The following is a 12,703-nucleotide window of genomic DNA, read 5'->3' as shown; positions in this document are numbered from 1 at the left end:
ATCAACTAGGTTGTTTACAATCTACAGTAAAAAAATTCTCTATTGGTAAAGTGAATATGCACATAATGTAATATAGCATGTACTGACAGTTTATATTGATTTGGGTTTAAAGAGGTTGTAAAGTCCAATTAAAAAAAATAAAATAAAAGAAGAAGTTATACTTACCAGCGCTGTGCAAGGGTGTTGCACAGAGCGCCCTGAACCTCCTTTTCTGGGGACCCTGCTGGCGCTGTCCGCTCTGCCTTTTCTCTATGTTCCATAGCCGTTTCTATGGGGGCAGTCGTGCAGGCTCGCCCTCGAGCCAGGCTGTGTATGTTTTGCCGTTGCCCCCTACTCCCTCCTCACTAAATGTGATTGACAGTGGCAGGAGCCAATTGCTCTCGCTGCTCTCAGCCCCAAGCTTTTAAGAGCTTGCCAATTAAAGGCATCTTTTTTCATTTATTTTCACCTTCCTGTGCCTATTTATAGTGATGTGGTAAGAAGAGTTATGTGAATATTCATATGTGAATGTATTGTAAGACACATAATGTAAGACACATAGACAGCGTCAGCTTCAAAGTCTTGGCAGCCTGCCCAAATGCAGAATCAACTACCTAATGATTGTAATTTTAGTAAAATAAATGTACAATGGACTAAATGCACTACAAATAATATTTAATAAAACAAATGGTGTTTCTAACAGAAACAGATAAGGAATAAATGATGATTAAAAGATTACACAAGGTAAAATAAAATCAATGGCCAATGTGATTCTTTGTACAAAAATGAACAATGCAAATAAATTAAAAACCAAACAAATAGTTACAAGGATAGCCCTGTTTTTGTGCTGGTCACACTATACAGTAGTCATACAGTTCTACAAAACTATAGCTAATATAGATGCTCCGAACTACTTTATCATGTAGATTTTTCTCATTTTCACTGTGTATATTTATATGTTCAACATCCTTGACAGAATCTTGTCATTTTATATGCAATAGCTGTATAGTCTAATGTTATCTGTTAGCAAACATATTTTTCAGTGTATTATTCAAGGGGGCTTAAGGATTACTAGTAATTCTGGAAAGCATTCTGCTGTGAATCGGAATATTCTATCAACTTTTTAGCTATAACATATCTTGTCCCATCGTGCTTGTATAATTTCTTGATGTGTCTATTGTATTCAATAGGAAATGCTCATATATTCTATGTTGTCACGGATGACTTGGAGATAATGTAATGCTATGTATATAAATACATTCAGTAAACAAGTGCAGCTAACTGTATACAGCTCTATCTACTGCTTCCTCCATGGTAACAACATATAGTGAATTTCCTAAGATCTGTCCAATAAATCAGGGTGAAGAAATACATTTACAAAATTATAAAATTTGTAAAAATATTCTTATAATTTTTTTTTTTCTTATTTATTTTACTTTATTTTATTTATTTTTTTCACTGTTTTTTAATGTAAACATCCCTTGTAATAGAAAAAAGCATGACAGGTCCTCTTAAATATTAGATCTGGGGTCAAAAAGTCCTCAGATCTCATATTTGGACTTAAATGCAATAAAAAAAAATAAATAAATAAAAAATGTAATTTGAAAAAATGACATTGAAAAAATGTGCCTTTAAGAGGTATGGGCGGAAGTGACGTTTTGACTTAGCTTTCGCCCTGCAGTGTCATGGAGATGGGTGGGGGCCATCTTCCCCTCACTCGTCTCCATGCACAGCTAGAGAATGGACGCGATCGCCTCCACTGCTACCGATTGCTCTGGTAAGTGGAGGAGGGCGCCGGATCGCGGCAGGAGGGAGGCCCTCTCCCATCACCGATAAAAGTGATCTTGCGGCGAATCGGCCACAGGGACCACTTTTATCTTGTAGCTGACCACCAGCCGAAAACGGGGATACCAGGGTTATGGCAGCTAGCTGTTGCCATAAAAACGATAACCGTCCTCAAAGTTAGGACGTACATCGGCGTACAGCAGTCGGCAAGTGGTTAAAATATCCACTTGTTGGTTAGGCGGTGTCACAAAGATATAGTTTTTATATAAATTAGGTTTCTGAGCGGCATAACCCAGTGCATCTTAACACAGGCGCCTAAAGGAATCCATAGGTGTCTGTGGCCCCTTGTTTTTCAGTGGTAAACACACAAAAAATGGCCTGTGAATTACAGTAAATCATTTTGCTTTTAACCCTTTCAATGCCAGAATTGTTTTTGCATTTTTTTTTTTTTTTTTCACACACGTTTAAAAAAAATGATTTTAGGCCTGAAGATTCTGCAAACCCTCCAAACATTATATATTTTCTGAAAGCAGATAACCCAGAGAATAATAACGGAATTAGGTGGTGTATCCGCGCAACGGAAAATAAATTGGAATAAAGTACTGGACTGCTGCCTCCACAGACGTAATTTCCACCGAAGTGGAAACAACGAAATGGTGAATAAAGGGTTAATAGTGGGTGTGGCGCTGTCCTAAATAAAACTAATGGATACCATATGAATCGCATATAAACCAAATAACCATATGAAAGGTGATCCACTTGAGTGGGGGTGGAAGGGGTGGGGGGGGGGGGGGAGTGGAAGGGATAGGGAAAATCTCAATTGGCAACGTCCAAAGTGACTGTGCTACATATATTCAATAAAGTTTCAAAACCACATATAATACGTGACTTGTGCTCAGTGCGGTTGAAATAGTATATATATAATACTTATAAATTGTTTGACATAAAAAATTATTTATCAGACTTTTGTAATAAACTGGATGAAATAAACCGTGACTGGTGCTCAGTGCAACATAAGTGATTTTAAACAGTCCTTGTAAAATTCTTGGTGTTTTAGACCTAGGCAGGTGTAACCATACATGCATCTGCTGCCTGTATTAATTTTGGTGACCGGGTGCTCGTGTCTTGTCTTGTGATCATGCAGACACTCACCAGCTTCTTTAACCCCTGCGGGGGTAACACGCAGTCACAGTGTATGCCACTGTGCGGCAGTCCTTAGCAATTTCTCCTCAGGAGATTTACAGCCTATATGGGGGGGTCTTCTGAATTGGGAGAGGCTGAACCCGACAGGATGGATGGAGAAGAGAAAATAAATAAAAATAAACTTTATAAGGCCTCTTTCACACGGATGATCCGTATGTCCGTTTTTCATCCTTCCGTTTTCGGATGAAAAACGGACATACATTCATCCCTATGGAGCGTCGGATGTCAGCGGTGACATGTCCGCTGACATCCGACCCGCTCCGATCCGAAAAGTGTAACGGAGGAAAAACCTACTTTTCCATCCGTGATCGGATCGGGTGACGACGGACACTACGGTCCATCATCATCCGATCCCCCCATAGGAGAGAGCGGCGCTCTGACAGGTCCGCCGCTGCACAGCGTGCAGCGATGGACCTGTCATCTTCCTGCTCAGCGGGGATCGGCGGAGCGATCCCCGCTGAGCAAGCGGGTGTTCACGGGGCGGATCATGACTGATCTGCCCCGTGTGAAAGAGCCCTAAGGTGTCTTGAGCGAGGACGAAAAAAGAACACGTCCTCGCTCAAGACACCTGACAGTTGGCAGATATACATGCACTTTCGGTGATGTCCCCTAGTTACCAATGACATACAACATACATCAGTGCCAGTAAAAGGGTTAATGGTCTTCATTGTCTGTTTTACTTTAGTAATAAATGACATTGACCCTGTAGCTCTAATGCTTTAATATCTTGCTAAGATCAAAAGAGATTAAAAAAAGGTAAAATCACAGCAAAACCAAATATTTTGAATGTTTACATGCTGTTTTTTTTTTTTTTTCTATAAATTATTTTATTAATTTGCAGTTTTGCCTTTGAACTTGTTGGAAAATTTGACTATTTCAGGAAGAGTCAATGTATTTAGTACAGCCCACATCCTCTTTGCACGTGTCTAATTACTCTCTGTGCTAGTCTAGCTCCACTGCCCCTCCCTACAAAGCCTTCTATGTAGCTTCCAAGTAAAGCGGGGGTCCACCTATCTATCGTTTTTTTTTTTTTGAGTTCATTCACAAACTTTTCTTCTCAGCATTACATACTCACATATTGTGTGTAATATGTCCGCCTGTGTCAGATTTCGTCGGAAAGAATAACTTATATTATTCACTGCAGGCGATTTCCATCTTCATTGTGGGCATTTGAAGCCCACAAGCATTTATTTCCTGGATGTGGTGAATGCTGTGCTCCCAGCATTCACTGCTCGTTCCCGCACATGCTCAGTGGCATCCTGGGAAGCCTGAGACTAGCTCCCAGGAGTCTGGAGAGGCTAGAAACACGCCTACTCCCATGGGAGGAGAACCAGGAAGTGCAAAGAAGAATAGAAAAATAAAAGGTAATTACGGTGATTTAAATTTTTTTAAACGGCATGTCAGCATCTAGGCAAGGAAGAGAATACATACAGATATTGTTCAAAATTTGGGTGGAACCCCACTTAAGGAGCAAAAGGAAATACTATAGAGTATCACTTGATTGACAGCACTGCATCTGCTGGGGCATCATATCCAAGATGGCAGCACCCAGCAGCAGTCTCAGACCTTTTAGCTGTCTATACAAGGGAGGTTTTTACAGGTAAATAACATGCCTTAAATATTTGGAATGAACATATGATCTAATTGTAGAAATTAATGTTCTGGCAAAAGGGTCTCTTTACTGTTAACCTGTAAAAAAAGAAGAAGCATGGGAGCTGCCCATGTTGACTTGTTTTTAAAGATGCAGGTTTCTAGACAGTTAACCTAAAATTTGTTACAAGCATGGAAATATTGGGTTTCACGACGCATGATACACGTGTTCCAGGTTGTTGACTTGGTTGTGTTTGTACTTTTGGGAAAACTTGAAAGCAGCATGTGCTGAAGAAGGCATCCATGTTTTGACCTTGGGCAGATGGTGATGAACTAAGGCAATTTTGCTTATACTGAAAGCTGAACTCTGGGATAAGGAAACAATGTCTAAATATAGGAGGTCTATGTTTTCTCACTTGAATCTCGGTGTGCTTTGTGTATGTCTGATAGGAAAATTGCATAGTATTGCGGTGAGAAACTTTACCTGTGTGCAGGAGCTTTCTCTAATTAAGACCGGTCACTGGTGCCCTCTTTGTGCAGGGTGATGAGTCTTGTGTCTTGTGTCTACCTGTCTTGTAGTTTATCAGGGTTATATGAGGGTTTGACATTTGGTGTACACAAAACTGCTATTGTGAAATATATACAGTGGGGACGGAAAGTATTCAGACCCCCTTAAATTTTTCACGCTTTGTTATATTGCAGCCATTTGCTAAAATCATTTAAGTTCATTTTTTTCCTCATTAATGTACACACAGCACCCCATATTAACAGAAAAACACAGAATTGTTGACATTTTTGAAGATTTATTAAAAAAGAAGGTATTCAGATCCTTTGCTGTGACACTTATATTCTTAACTCAGGTGCTGTCCATTTCTTCTGATCATCCTTAAGATGGTTCTACACCTTCATTTGAGTCCAGCTGTGTTTGATTATACTGATTGGACTTGGTTAGGAAAGCCACACACCTTTCTATATAAGACCTTACAGCTCACAGTGCATATCAGAGCAAATGAGAATCATGAGGTCAAAGGAACTGCCTGAAGAGCTCAGAGACAGAATTGTGGCAAGGCACAGATCTGGCCAAGGTTACAAAAAAATGTCTGCTGCACTTAAGGTTCCTAAGAGCACAGTGGCCTCCATAATCCTTAAATGGAAGACGTTTGGGACAACCAGAACCCTTCCTAGAGTTGGCCGTCCGGCCAAACTGAGCTATCAGGGGAGAAGAGCCTTGGTGAGAGAGGTAAAGAAAAACCCAAAGATCACTGTGGCTGAGCTCCAGAGATGCAGTCGGGAGATGGGAGAAAGTTGTAGAACGTCAACCATCACTGCAGCCCTCCACCAGTCGGGGCTTTATGGCAGAGTGGCCCGATGGAAGCCTCTCCTCAGTGCAAGACACATGAAAGCCTGCATGGAGTTTGCTAAAAAACACCTAAAGGACTCCAAGATGGTGAGAAATAAGATTTTCTGGTCTGATGAGACCAAGATAAAACCTTTTGGCCTTAATTCTAAGCTCTAGGTGTGGAGAAAACCAGGCACTGCTCATCACCTGTCCAATACAGTCCCAACAGTGCAGCATGGTGGTGGCAGCATCATGCTGTGGGGGTGTTTTTCAGCTGCAGGGACAGGACGACTGGTTGCAATCGAAGGAAAGATGAATGCGGCCAAGTACAGGGATATCCTGGACGAAAACCTTCTCCAGAGTGCTCAGGACCTCAGACTGGGCCGAAGGTTTTCCTTCCAACAAGACAATGACCCTAAGCACACAGCTAAAATAACAAAGGAGTGGCTTCACAAAAATTCCGTGACTGTTCTTGAATGGCCCAGCCAGAGCCTTGACTTAAACCCAATTGAGCATCTCTGGAGAGACCTAAAAATGGCTGTCCACCGACGTTTACCATCCAACCTGACAGAACTTGAGAGGATCTGCAAGGAGGAATGGCAGAGGATCCCCAAATCCAGGTGTGAAAAACTTGTTGCATCTTTCCAAAAAGACTCATGGCTGTATTAGATCAAAAGGGTGCTTCTAATAAATACTGAGCAAAGGGTCTGAATACTTAGGACCAGTTTTTCTTTTTTAATAAATCTTCAAAAATGTCAACAATTCTGTGTTTTTCTGTCAATATGGGGTGCTGTGTGTACATTAATGAGGAAAAAAAATGAACTTAAATGATTTTAGCAAATGGCTGCAATATAACAAAGAGTGAAAAATTTAAGGGGGTCTGAATACTTTCCGTCCCCACTGTATATACAGTAAATTATATATGAAGATTTTTGTGCCTGGAGTTCACCTCTCACTACAGGTGGCAACAGTTTTTAGGGGTGAGGGTAGTCAAAAAATTGTGGTAATGAACAGACATTTCTATTTTATGACCTCTGGGTTTTCTGTAAAGAGATTTAATACTAATGTATAAAGTATAATGTATATTTTAACATCACTCCACTAATGCATAAAACATTTATTTTTTTCCATTTATATAGGGAGGAAACTATACAGCTATTTAATGCTTTGCTGTTATCACAAATGTTTATCCAAAGTACTTTGCACTTACAGAAGCCAATGCTTCAAGAGTGGGTTCAACATGAACTAGAGAATTGCATTATATATAAAATGAAATGACCACCCAATGTCACTTTTAGCTGTTCTCGTTTGATCTGCCTCCAGGTGACAAGATCCCTTATAGGTAATCAGTTTAGAAAGCAGCCCAAAGTATATATTTAAAATTGTGTAGAAAATCTGACATTTTTAATGATCACACTAGGAGTCATACTAAAATTCATTATCACTCACATAATACAGTTTGACCGCACAATCTCTATGATCTATGAGCAACTATGGAGCACAAGGGCTTGCCTGACTAGACACAAATTGATTGGATAGTTCAGTTAAGTCCTCGTAGCACATAGTTTGGGTAAATCTAAATCTCACCACTCATGTTTCAATCTTACTGTAATCTCCTTTAAATCTTCGAACAACTATGTAGTCTAAGGCCTAGCAAACTCTAATAGTTTTTTTTTTTTTGCGTTCAACCCAGCCGGCTGAATGAAAAAAAAAAATGAAGAGCATAGGAGGAGCCGTTGTACTACCAAGCCGATGTTTGTACAGAGATCTCCCCTGCTGTGCTATTGTGTTCTGACAGGAGGATGCCCCCCCACGCCAGAACACACTGGCTGAGAGCACTGATTGGGTGCCGATTGCCAGACCTTTTTCAGTCGTGCCCCTTCCATAGACGGGCTTCTGTCGTACCGGTTACTCTACACACATGCCTAATATCGCCCGGTTTCTATGGAATACCGTCTGATATTTGGACAGTGCGTACAGCCCTTAAGGATGTGCCTGATTAGATACAAATGAATCAGATAGTTTAGGTAGACCCTTAACCTAAAGGTGATTGGATTGTATAAAGATGACACACCAGAAGGGCATTGTGGATTTGTTATAACTGTGTAATAGATGTATTAGAATGGTGTGTCACATTTATTTATTTTTTGTTAACCATAAGCCTAATATGCTAAAAAGTTACTAGTTCACAAAGATTTGTGCATAGAAGCCTGCAAATTATGGTAACTTTCTCATATACAACTGAAAAATGCTTTGGTGACACAAAATGCTACAGCGATACCAGCTGGCATACTTGTAGCATTGGGCTGGATGTTGTTGCTTTTTTTTTTGGAAGGGCAAATCAGAAGGAAAAAAACTAAAACTATAACACCCTAACAACTTCACAATGAATGCTTGCACCAAAGCCAATGAGCACTGGAATGTTTTTTTAATAGCTTTTACTTTAATGACCTAAATATATTTAAATATATAGAATAAAATAGTTTGATTTTAACTTTGTCTATTAACTTAGTGTTTTAAATTAAATTGTGGTTGTTAATTTTTTTATTCAGGGAAAATGGATAGATGCAGAGCTAGCTGTCAGAAGGGTTGTGTTGATATTCAAAGCACATCCTGCATAGTTTCTAATTGACGGTAAAGTCAGCACCCTGTTAATTGTTTTCCTAATGAAATAAATTACATTAGTTAGGAGAGGAAAGGGAAAATCCAGTTTCTTAAAGCAATGCTCGAGGAACTCAGCCTTTCAGAGAGGACATTAGGAAATGGAAGCTTTCAGTCTCAGGCTAATGGATCCTCAACAGATGGTTCTAAAGGTGCTTTAATATTAGTTTGCCAGCATCATAACAGCATACGAATAGATTAGAACATTTACAAAGAGGATATTTTTTTAATAATCTAAACTTTAGTTATTACCATATACTTTTTTCAATATTTTAAGGAAGGAAATTGATAGTTTTTATTCAATATTGTACATTATCTGAATATTGCTACTTACAGACGGAATAAGATGTGGCTTCCCAATCACTTACACAGGGTTATGGATTTAAACAAATGACTCCATAAACAAAGCAATGTTTACAAGTGCAATGGTAAGGCAGACCTTTCAACCAGTGATAAGCAGCAAACAACATTAATAGAAACGCATGAAGATAGAAACATGGACATTTTATCACTAATTTGTTTTTAAGAGTGCCTTCATCCTGAATTCATTACCCAGTGAGTCAATGAACTGGAATAAGTATGCAAGATGGGAGTTCAGACTTCAAGCCCAATTGAACTCTCAAATAAAACACTGTAAATAGTTTCCAGGTGAAGTGAAATGGTAAGTGACTATAGTCTTACCATTCATTTAGCTGGTAAAGCAACCACAGTCATAGCTAAATAGTCACAGTAAAACAGTCATGCTGCTGAAAAGGACCGCTGCTCTTTGGGTGTAGGTCGTGGACTCTCTGCAATGGCCTGGCATGCACTTTATGAATCAGAGCTAGAGCTAACACAAAAAAAAACCCCGCAGAGCATCAATATTAGGAACCATAATCTATGTCTGAAATAGGTACATATGACTATCCTCATTAATGTGAGGTTCTTGGACACAAAATTACATTTGCAGAGGTTGTCTTAATTTTTCTTACCTGAGAAAACCTTGACTGGGTATGCCCAAATGTTTATAGTATACTGTAATGTATTTGATCAGTTAATATACATGGAAACAAAATATTTAATACATATACTTGTAGGTAAGATTACTATATCTAAACAGCAATTTTGAAAAGTTATGGATTCCTTTTTATGAGATGAACGTGGCCATAGGAGACCTTGTCCAGATATTGTATAGATTCTCAATTGAGGATTTTGATGTTTGATTCATGTCTTTTAAAACTTTTAATGTACCTAGAAAACATTTCATTTTGTTGTATATAACCTGCCCCAGGCATGCCTAGCTGCCTGCCAAAATGTTTATCAAAATCTTTTTTGGCTTCTCAAAATGACTAAAGTCAATACAATTATTATCCAAAAGTGCAGTGGGTAATGCTAATGTTTGCAATATCCTTTTTAAATATGAATTACATTTTGTAAAAGAATAGCCTAACAATATATCATTCATGTGTTTTTTTTGCAGGTGCTTTTCCAGGTCTGACCACCTTGCTCTGCATATGAAGAGACATATTTAAGGACATTTCAAAGCAGTTATGGCACTTAAGCCTAAAAGGACCAAGGATTGCAGTGGATACCAGTGGTTATGCTCATGTTATAGCAGGAGTTACAGAACATTTCTTCATGTAAAACTTTGTACACAAAAATCCATATCAAAGTCCATGCACCGTCAAACACTCAAGTATACAAGATAATGTTTGTTATGCCTTACCCCCCAGCCTAATTAAGAGGCACAGAGTTTTGGAGAGCTGAGTGATTAAGGAACTGCTCCATACTGATAGTTTTTCTATTACTCTGGAACCCAGGATATTGAAAATTCCTGCAAGCGGACAGTAATATAAAGGTATCTGAAGAACGAACCACCTTTTTTGAAACTCAGAAGCTGCTATAAAGTCACCTTCGAGTTGCATTGTTGTAGCACTAATATTTTGTTTTAAAAGGTAATTTAAGAGAAAAAAGACTGGTTCCAAACTAGAAAGCCAAATCTCAGCCCCTTGATGCAGGTTTATATTTGGGCTCCAAATTATAAGGAATTCTAGCTCGACCAAGCTCTGTTCTGTCAAGTATGTGGTGTTCTTCTGGTTTGGCCTCATTACAAAGCTCTAAAGATCATTTTTAACTCGGTGCCCTCGGCCTTACTGCCACTTGACTGGTGGGGTCAGAAAAATGAAACCATTATGGCTACTGTTAGGTCTGTGTTTCAGAAGATCATGTGGATGGAGAAGCACTCATTAAATCCCCAACCTTATTTATTTTGACTTCTGTTGGCTGTAGCACACCTTATGCACTATGGACTTGTAAAAGCCACTGACACTGACTGAGGAGGAAGCCTGTTAAATATGGGCACCCTTCACCACCAGTGTGCGCACTTCCAAAGGTTAAATAACCTTTAATTTTTTCAGTGACATGTTATTTTAGTCTTTGCTTCATTTAAAAGGCTTTTTTTTCCAAAAGCTTTTTTTTGTCACATTCTTTTCATGGATAAGTATATAACTGAACTTTTCAATCTCCATCTGGACACTTTTAGCTTGAATTGGACCAGCAACTTAGACTTGACTTCAAACATTGAATGGGCGGCAAGCTTACTCCCATTGAACTTTCCAAATCTTGTGCTTGATCACTGACTTCTACTCCTATTGATATAACTAGTTAGAAACTTGATGTTATTTCCAGAGCAGCTGCATTTTGTACTAAATATTTTCTTTTGAGTATCTGAAGACATCAACTACAAAAAGCCAAATATGTTGACATTGGATAATGGAGGACACTTACAGCAAATGATATTGCCATATTGACCCTTTATTGGTCAAAGGCAGACAATTCCTTGTTTATCAAGGCCTTTCATTGGACACTCTTAGCTATAATTAAGAGGTCCCAATGGATAGACATTGTTGGCATTTATCCAGGTTATTGGTGTTTTTTTCCACTTGGGATATCATTGCGAATTGCAGGTCTAACTTGACCTTATACTGATAAAATCTAGACTCATAAAAATAAATTTAACCCATGAATGCTTAGCTAATGAGTATCCATGTACATACAACTCAAACAGTAGTAATTAGACTTTGCTCCAAAGACTGACCATCAGACCATATCAAGTGGTCAATTCAAGTAGATGTGGTGGGGAACAGGTTGTATATTTTGTATATTCTGGGACCACCCCTAAGCAGCTAGTAAAATTGCACATTTGGTCCCACTGTGTCCAGATGAACGCAACTCTACCCAGCCGGCTGGCCTCTTTTTAACTTGTTTTGACTCCTTGACTGTTAAGCAAAAAAAAAGGAAAAAAAGAAAGTAAAAAAAAAAAGAAATAAAAAATAAAAAAGAAATAAAAAAGGAAAAAAAAGGAAAAAAAAACTTCAAAATCAAAAAAATAAACAAAATAACATTAAACATTTGAGACTTTGAACAGAAGGAATAGATTAATAAATAAAAGAGCAGCCATGGCACTTGAGGTTTAATTCTGAACTGCCAGTGGGTAAAACATTTCCGTTGACTGATCTCTCTGGTTTCTAAAGGGTTTTTAAGCTTCTCTTTACTAACATCATATGGAACCTGACAAAAACACAAAAACAAAAATTTCATTCTCTAATAACTTTAAATTGTCATGCTCATTATCTCCTTGTTTATTATCATTATTACTTTTTATCGGGTGGGATGTTAACATGACCTGAAACCAAAACCTATGAACATTTGAGGTGTTCCGAAGAATCTGATAAAGGGTGAATGAAAAATGTTTGATTCCAAAGATTTTAAAATCGAAATGTACTTACTGTACCTGAAGCACTGCTTGTCGACAATCCTTGTAGTCCTCTGCTTCTGCATACTAGTTTTACATATTTTAATGTTATGGCCATTCTGATGGATTTTCAATATTGTTATAAAAATAAGGAACATGAATTCATAGAAAGCAAATGCTAAACATAATAGGAAATGTAAATGCTAGTTTACCTGCATTTCAAAAGGCACCTTCTTTGTAGATATTTTATACACATGTGGTTGATAGAGAAGCATGTACATTAGGGGAAATTTAGCTGAAAATGTTCCTATCCATTTTCTTCCCACTGGCCCAAGTGTGTCTTTTGAGATGCAAATTTTAGGACAATGGGGCCTACTTAAACTAATTAAGGTCTTGTTCGCCCATAAATACCA

General features: G+C 38.4%; 1 protein-coding gene across 2 annotated transcripts in view; it reads left to right on the top strand.

The window, feature by feature from the left end:
• Nucleotides 1-12,233, top strand: part of KLF7 (KLF transcription factor 7) — a 230,549-nt gene extending 218,316 nt beyond the window's left edge. For both annotated transcript variants that reach the window (XM_073633394.1, XM_073633395.1), the window contains exon 4: nucleotides 10,017-12,233. In XM_073633394.1, coding sequence (XP_073489495.1) covers nucleotides 10,017-10,068 — 52 coding nt within the window. In that variant the 3' untranslated portion in view covers nucleotides 10,069-12,233. The remainder of the gene's footprint in view (nucleotides 1-10,016) is intronic.
• Nucleotides 12,234-12,703: the final 470 nt, after the last annotated feature.

Source organism: Aquarana catesbeiana, linkage group LG06 (assembly GCF_042186555.1).
Source record: "Aquarana catesbeiana isolate 2022-GZ linkage group LG06, ASM4218655v1, whole genome shotgun sequence".
Classification (NCBI taxonomy): domain Eukaryota; kingdom Metazoa; phylum Chordata; class Amphibia; order Anura; family Ranidae; genus Aquarana; species Aquarana catesbeiana.
Note: the sequence above shows the minus strand (reverse complement) of the source record. Positions and strands in the feature narration are given on the sequence as shown.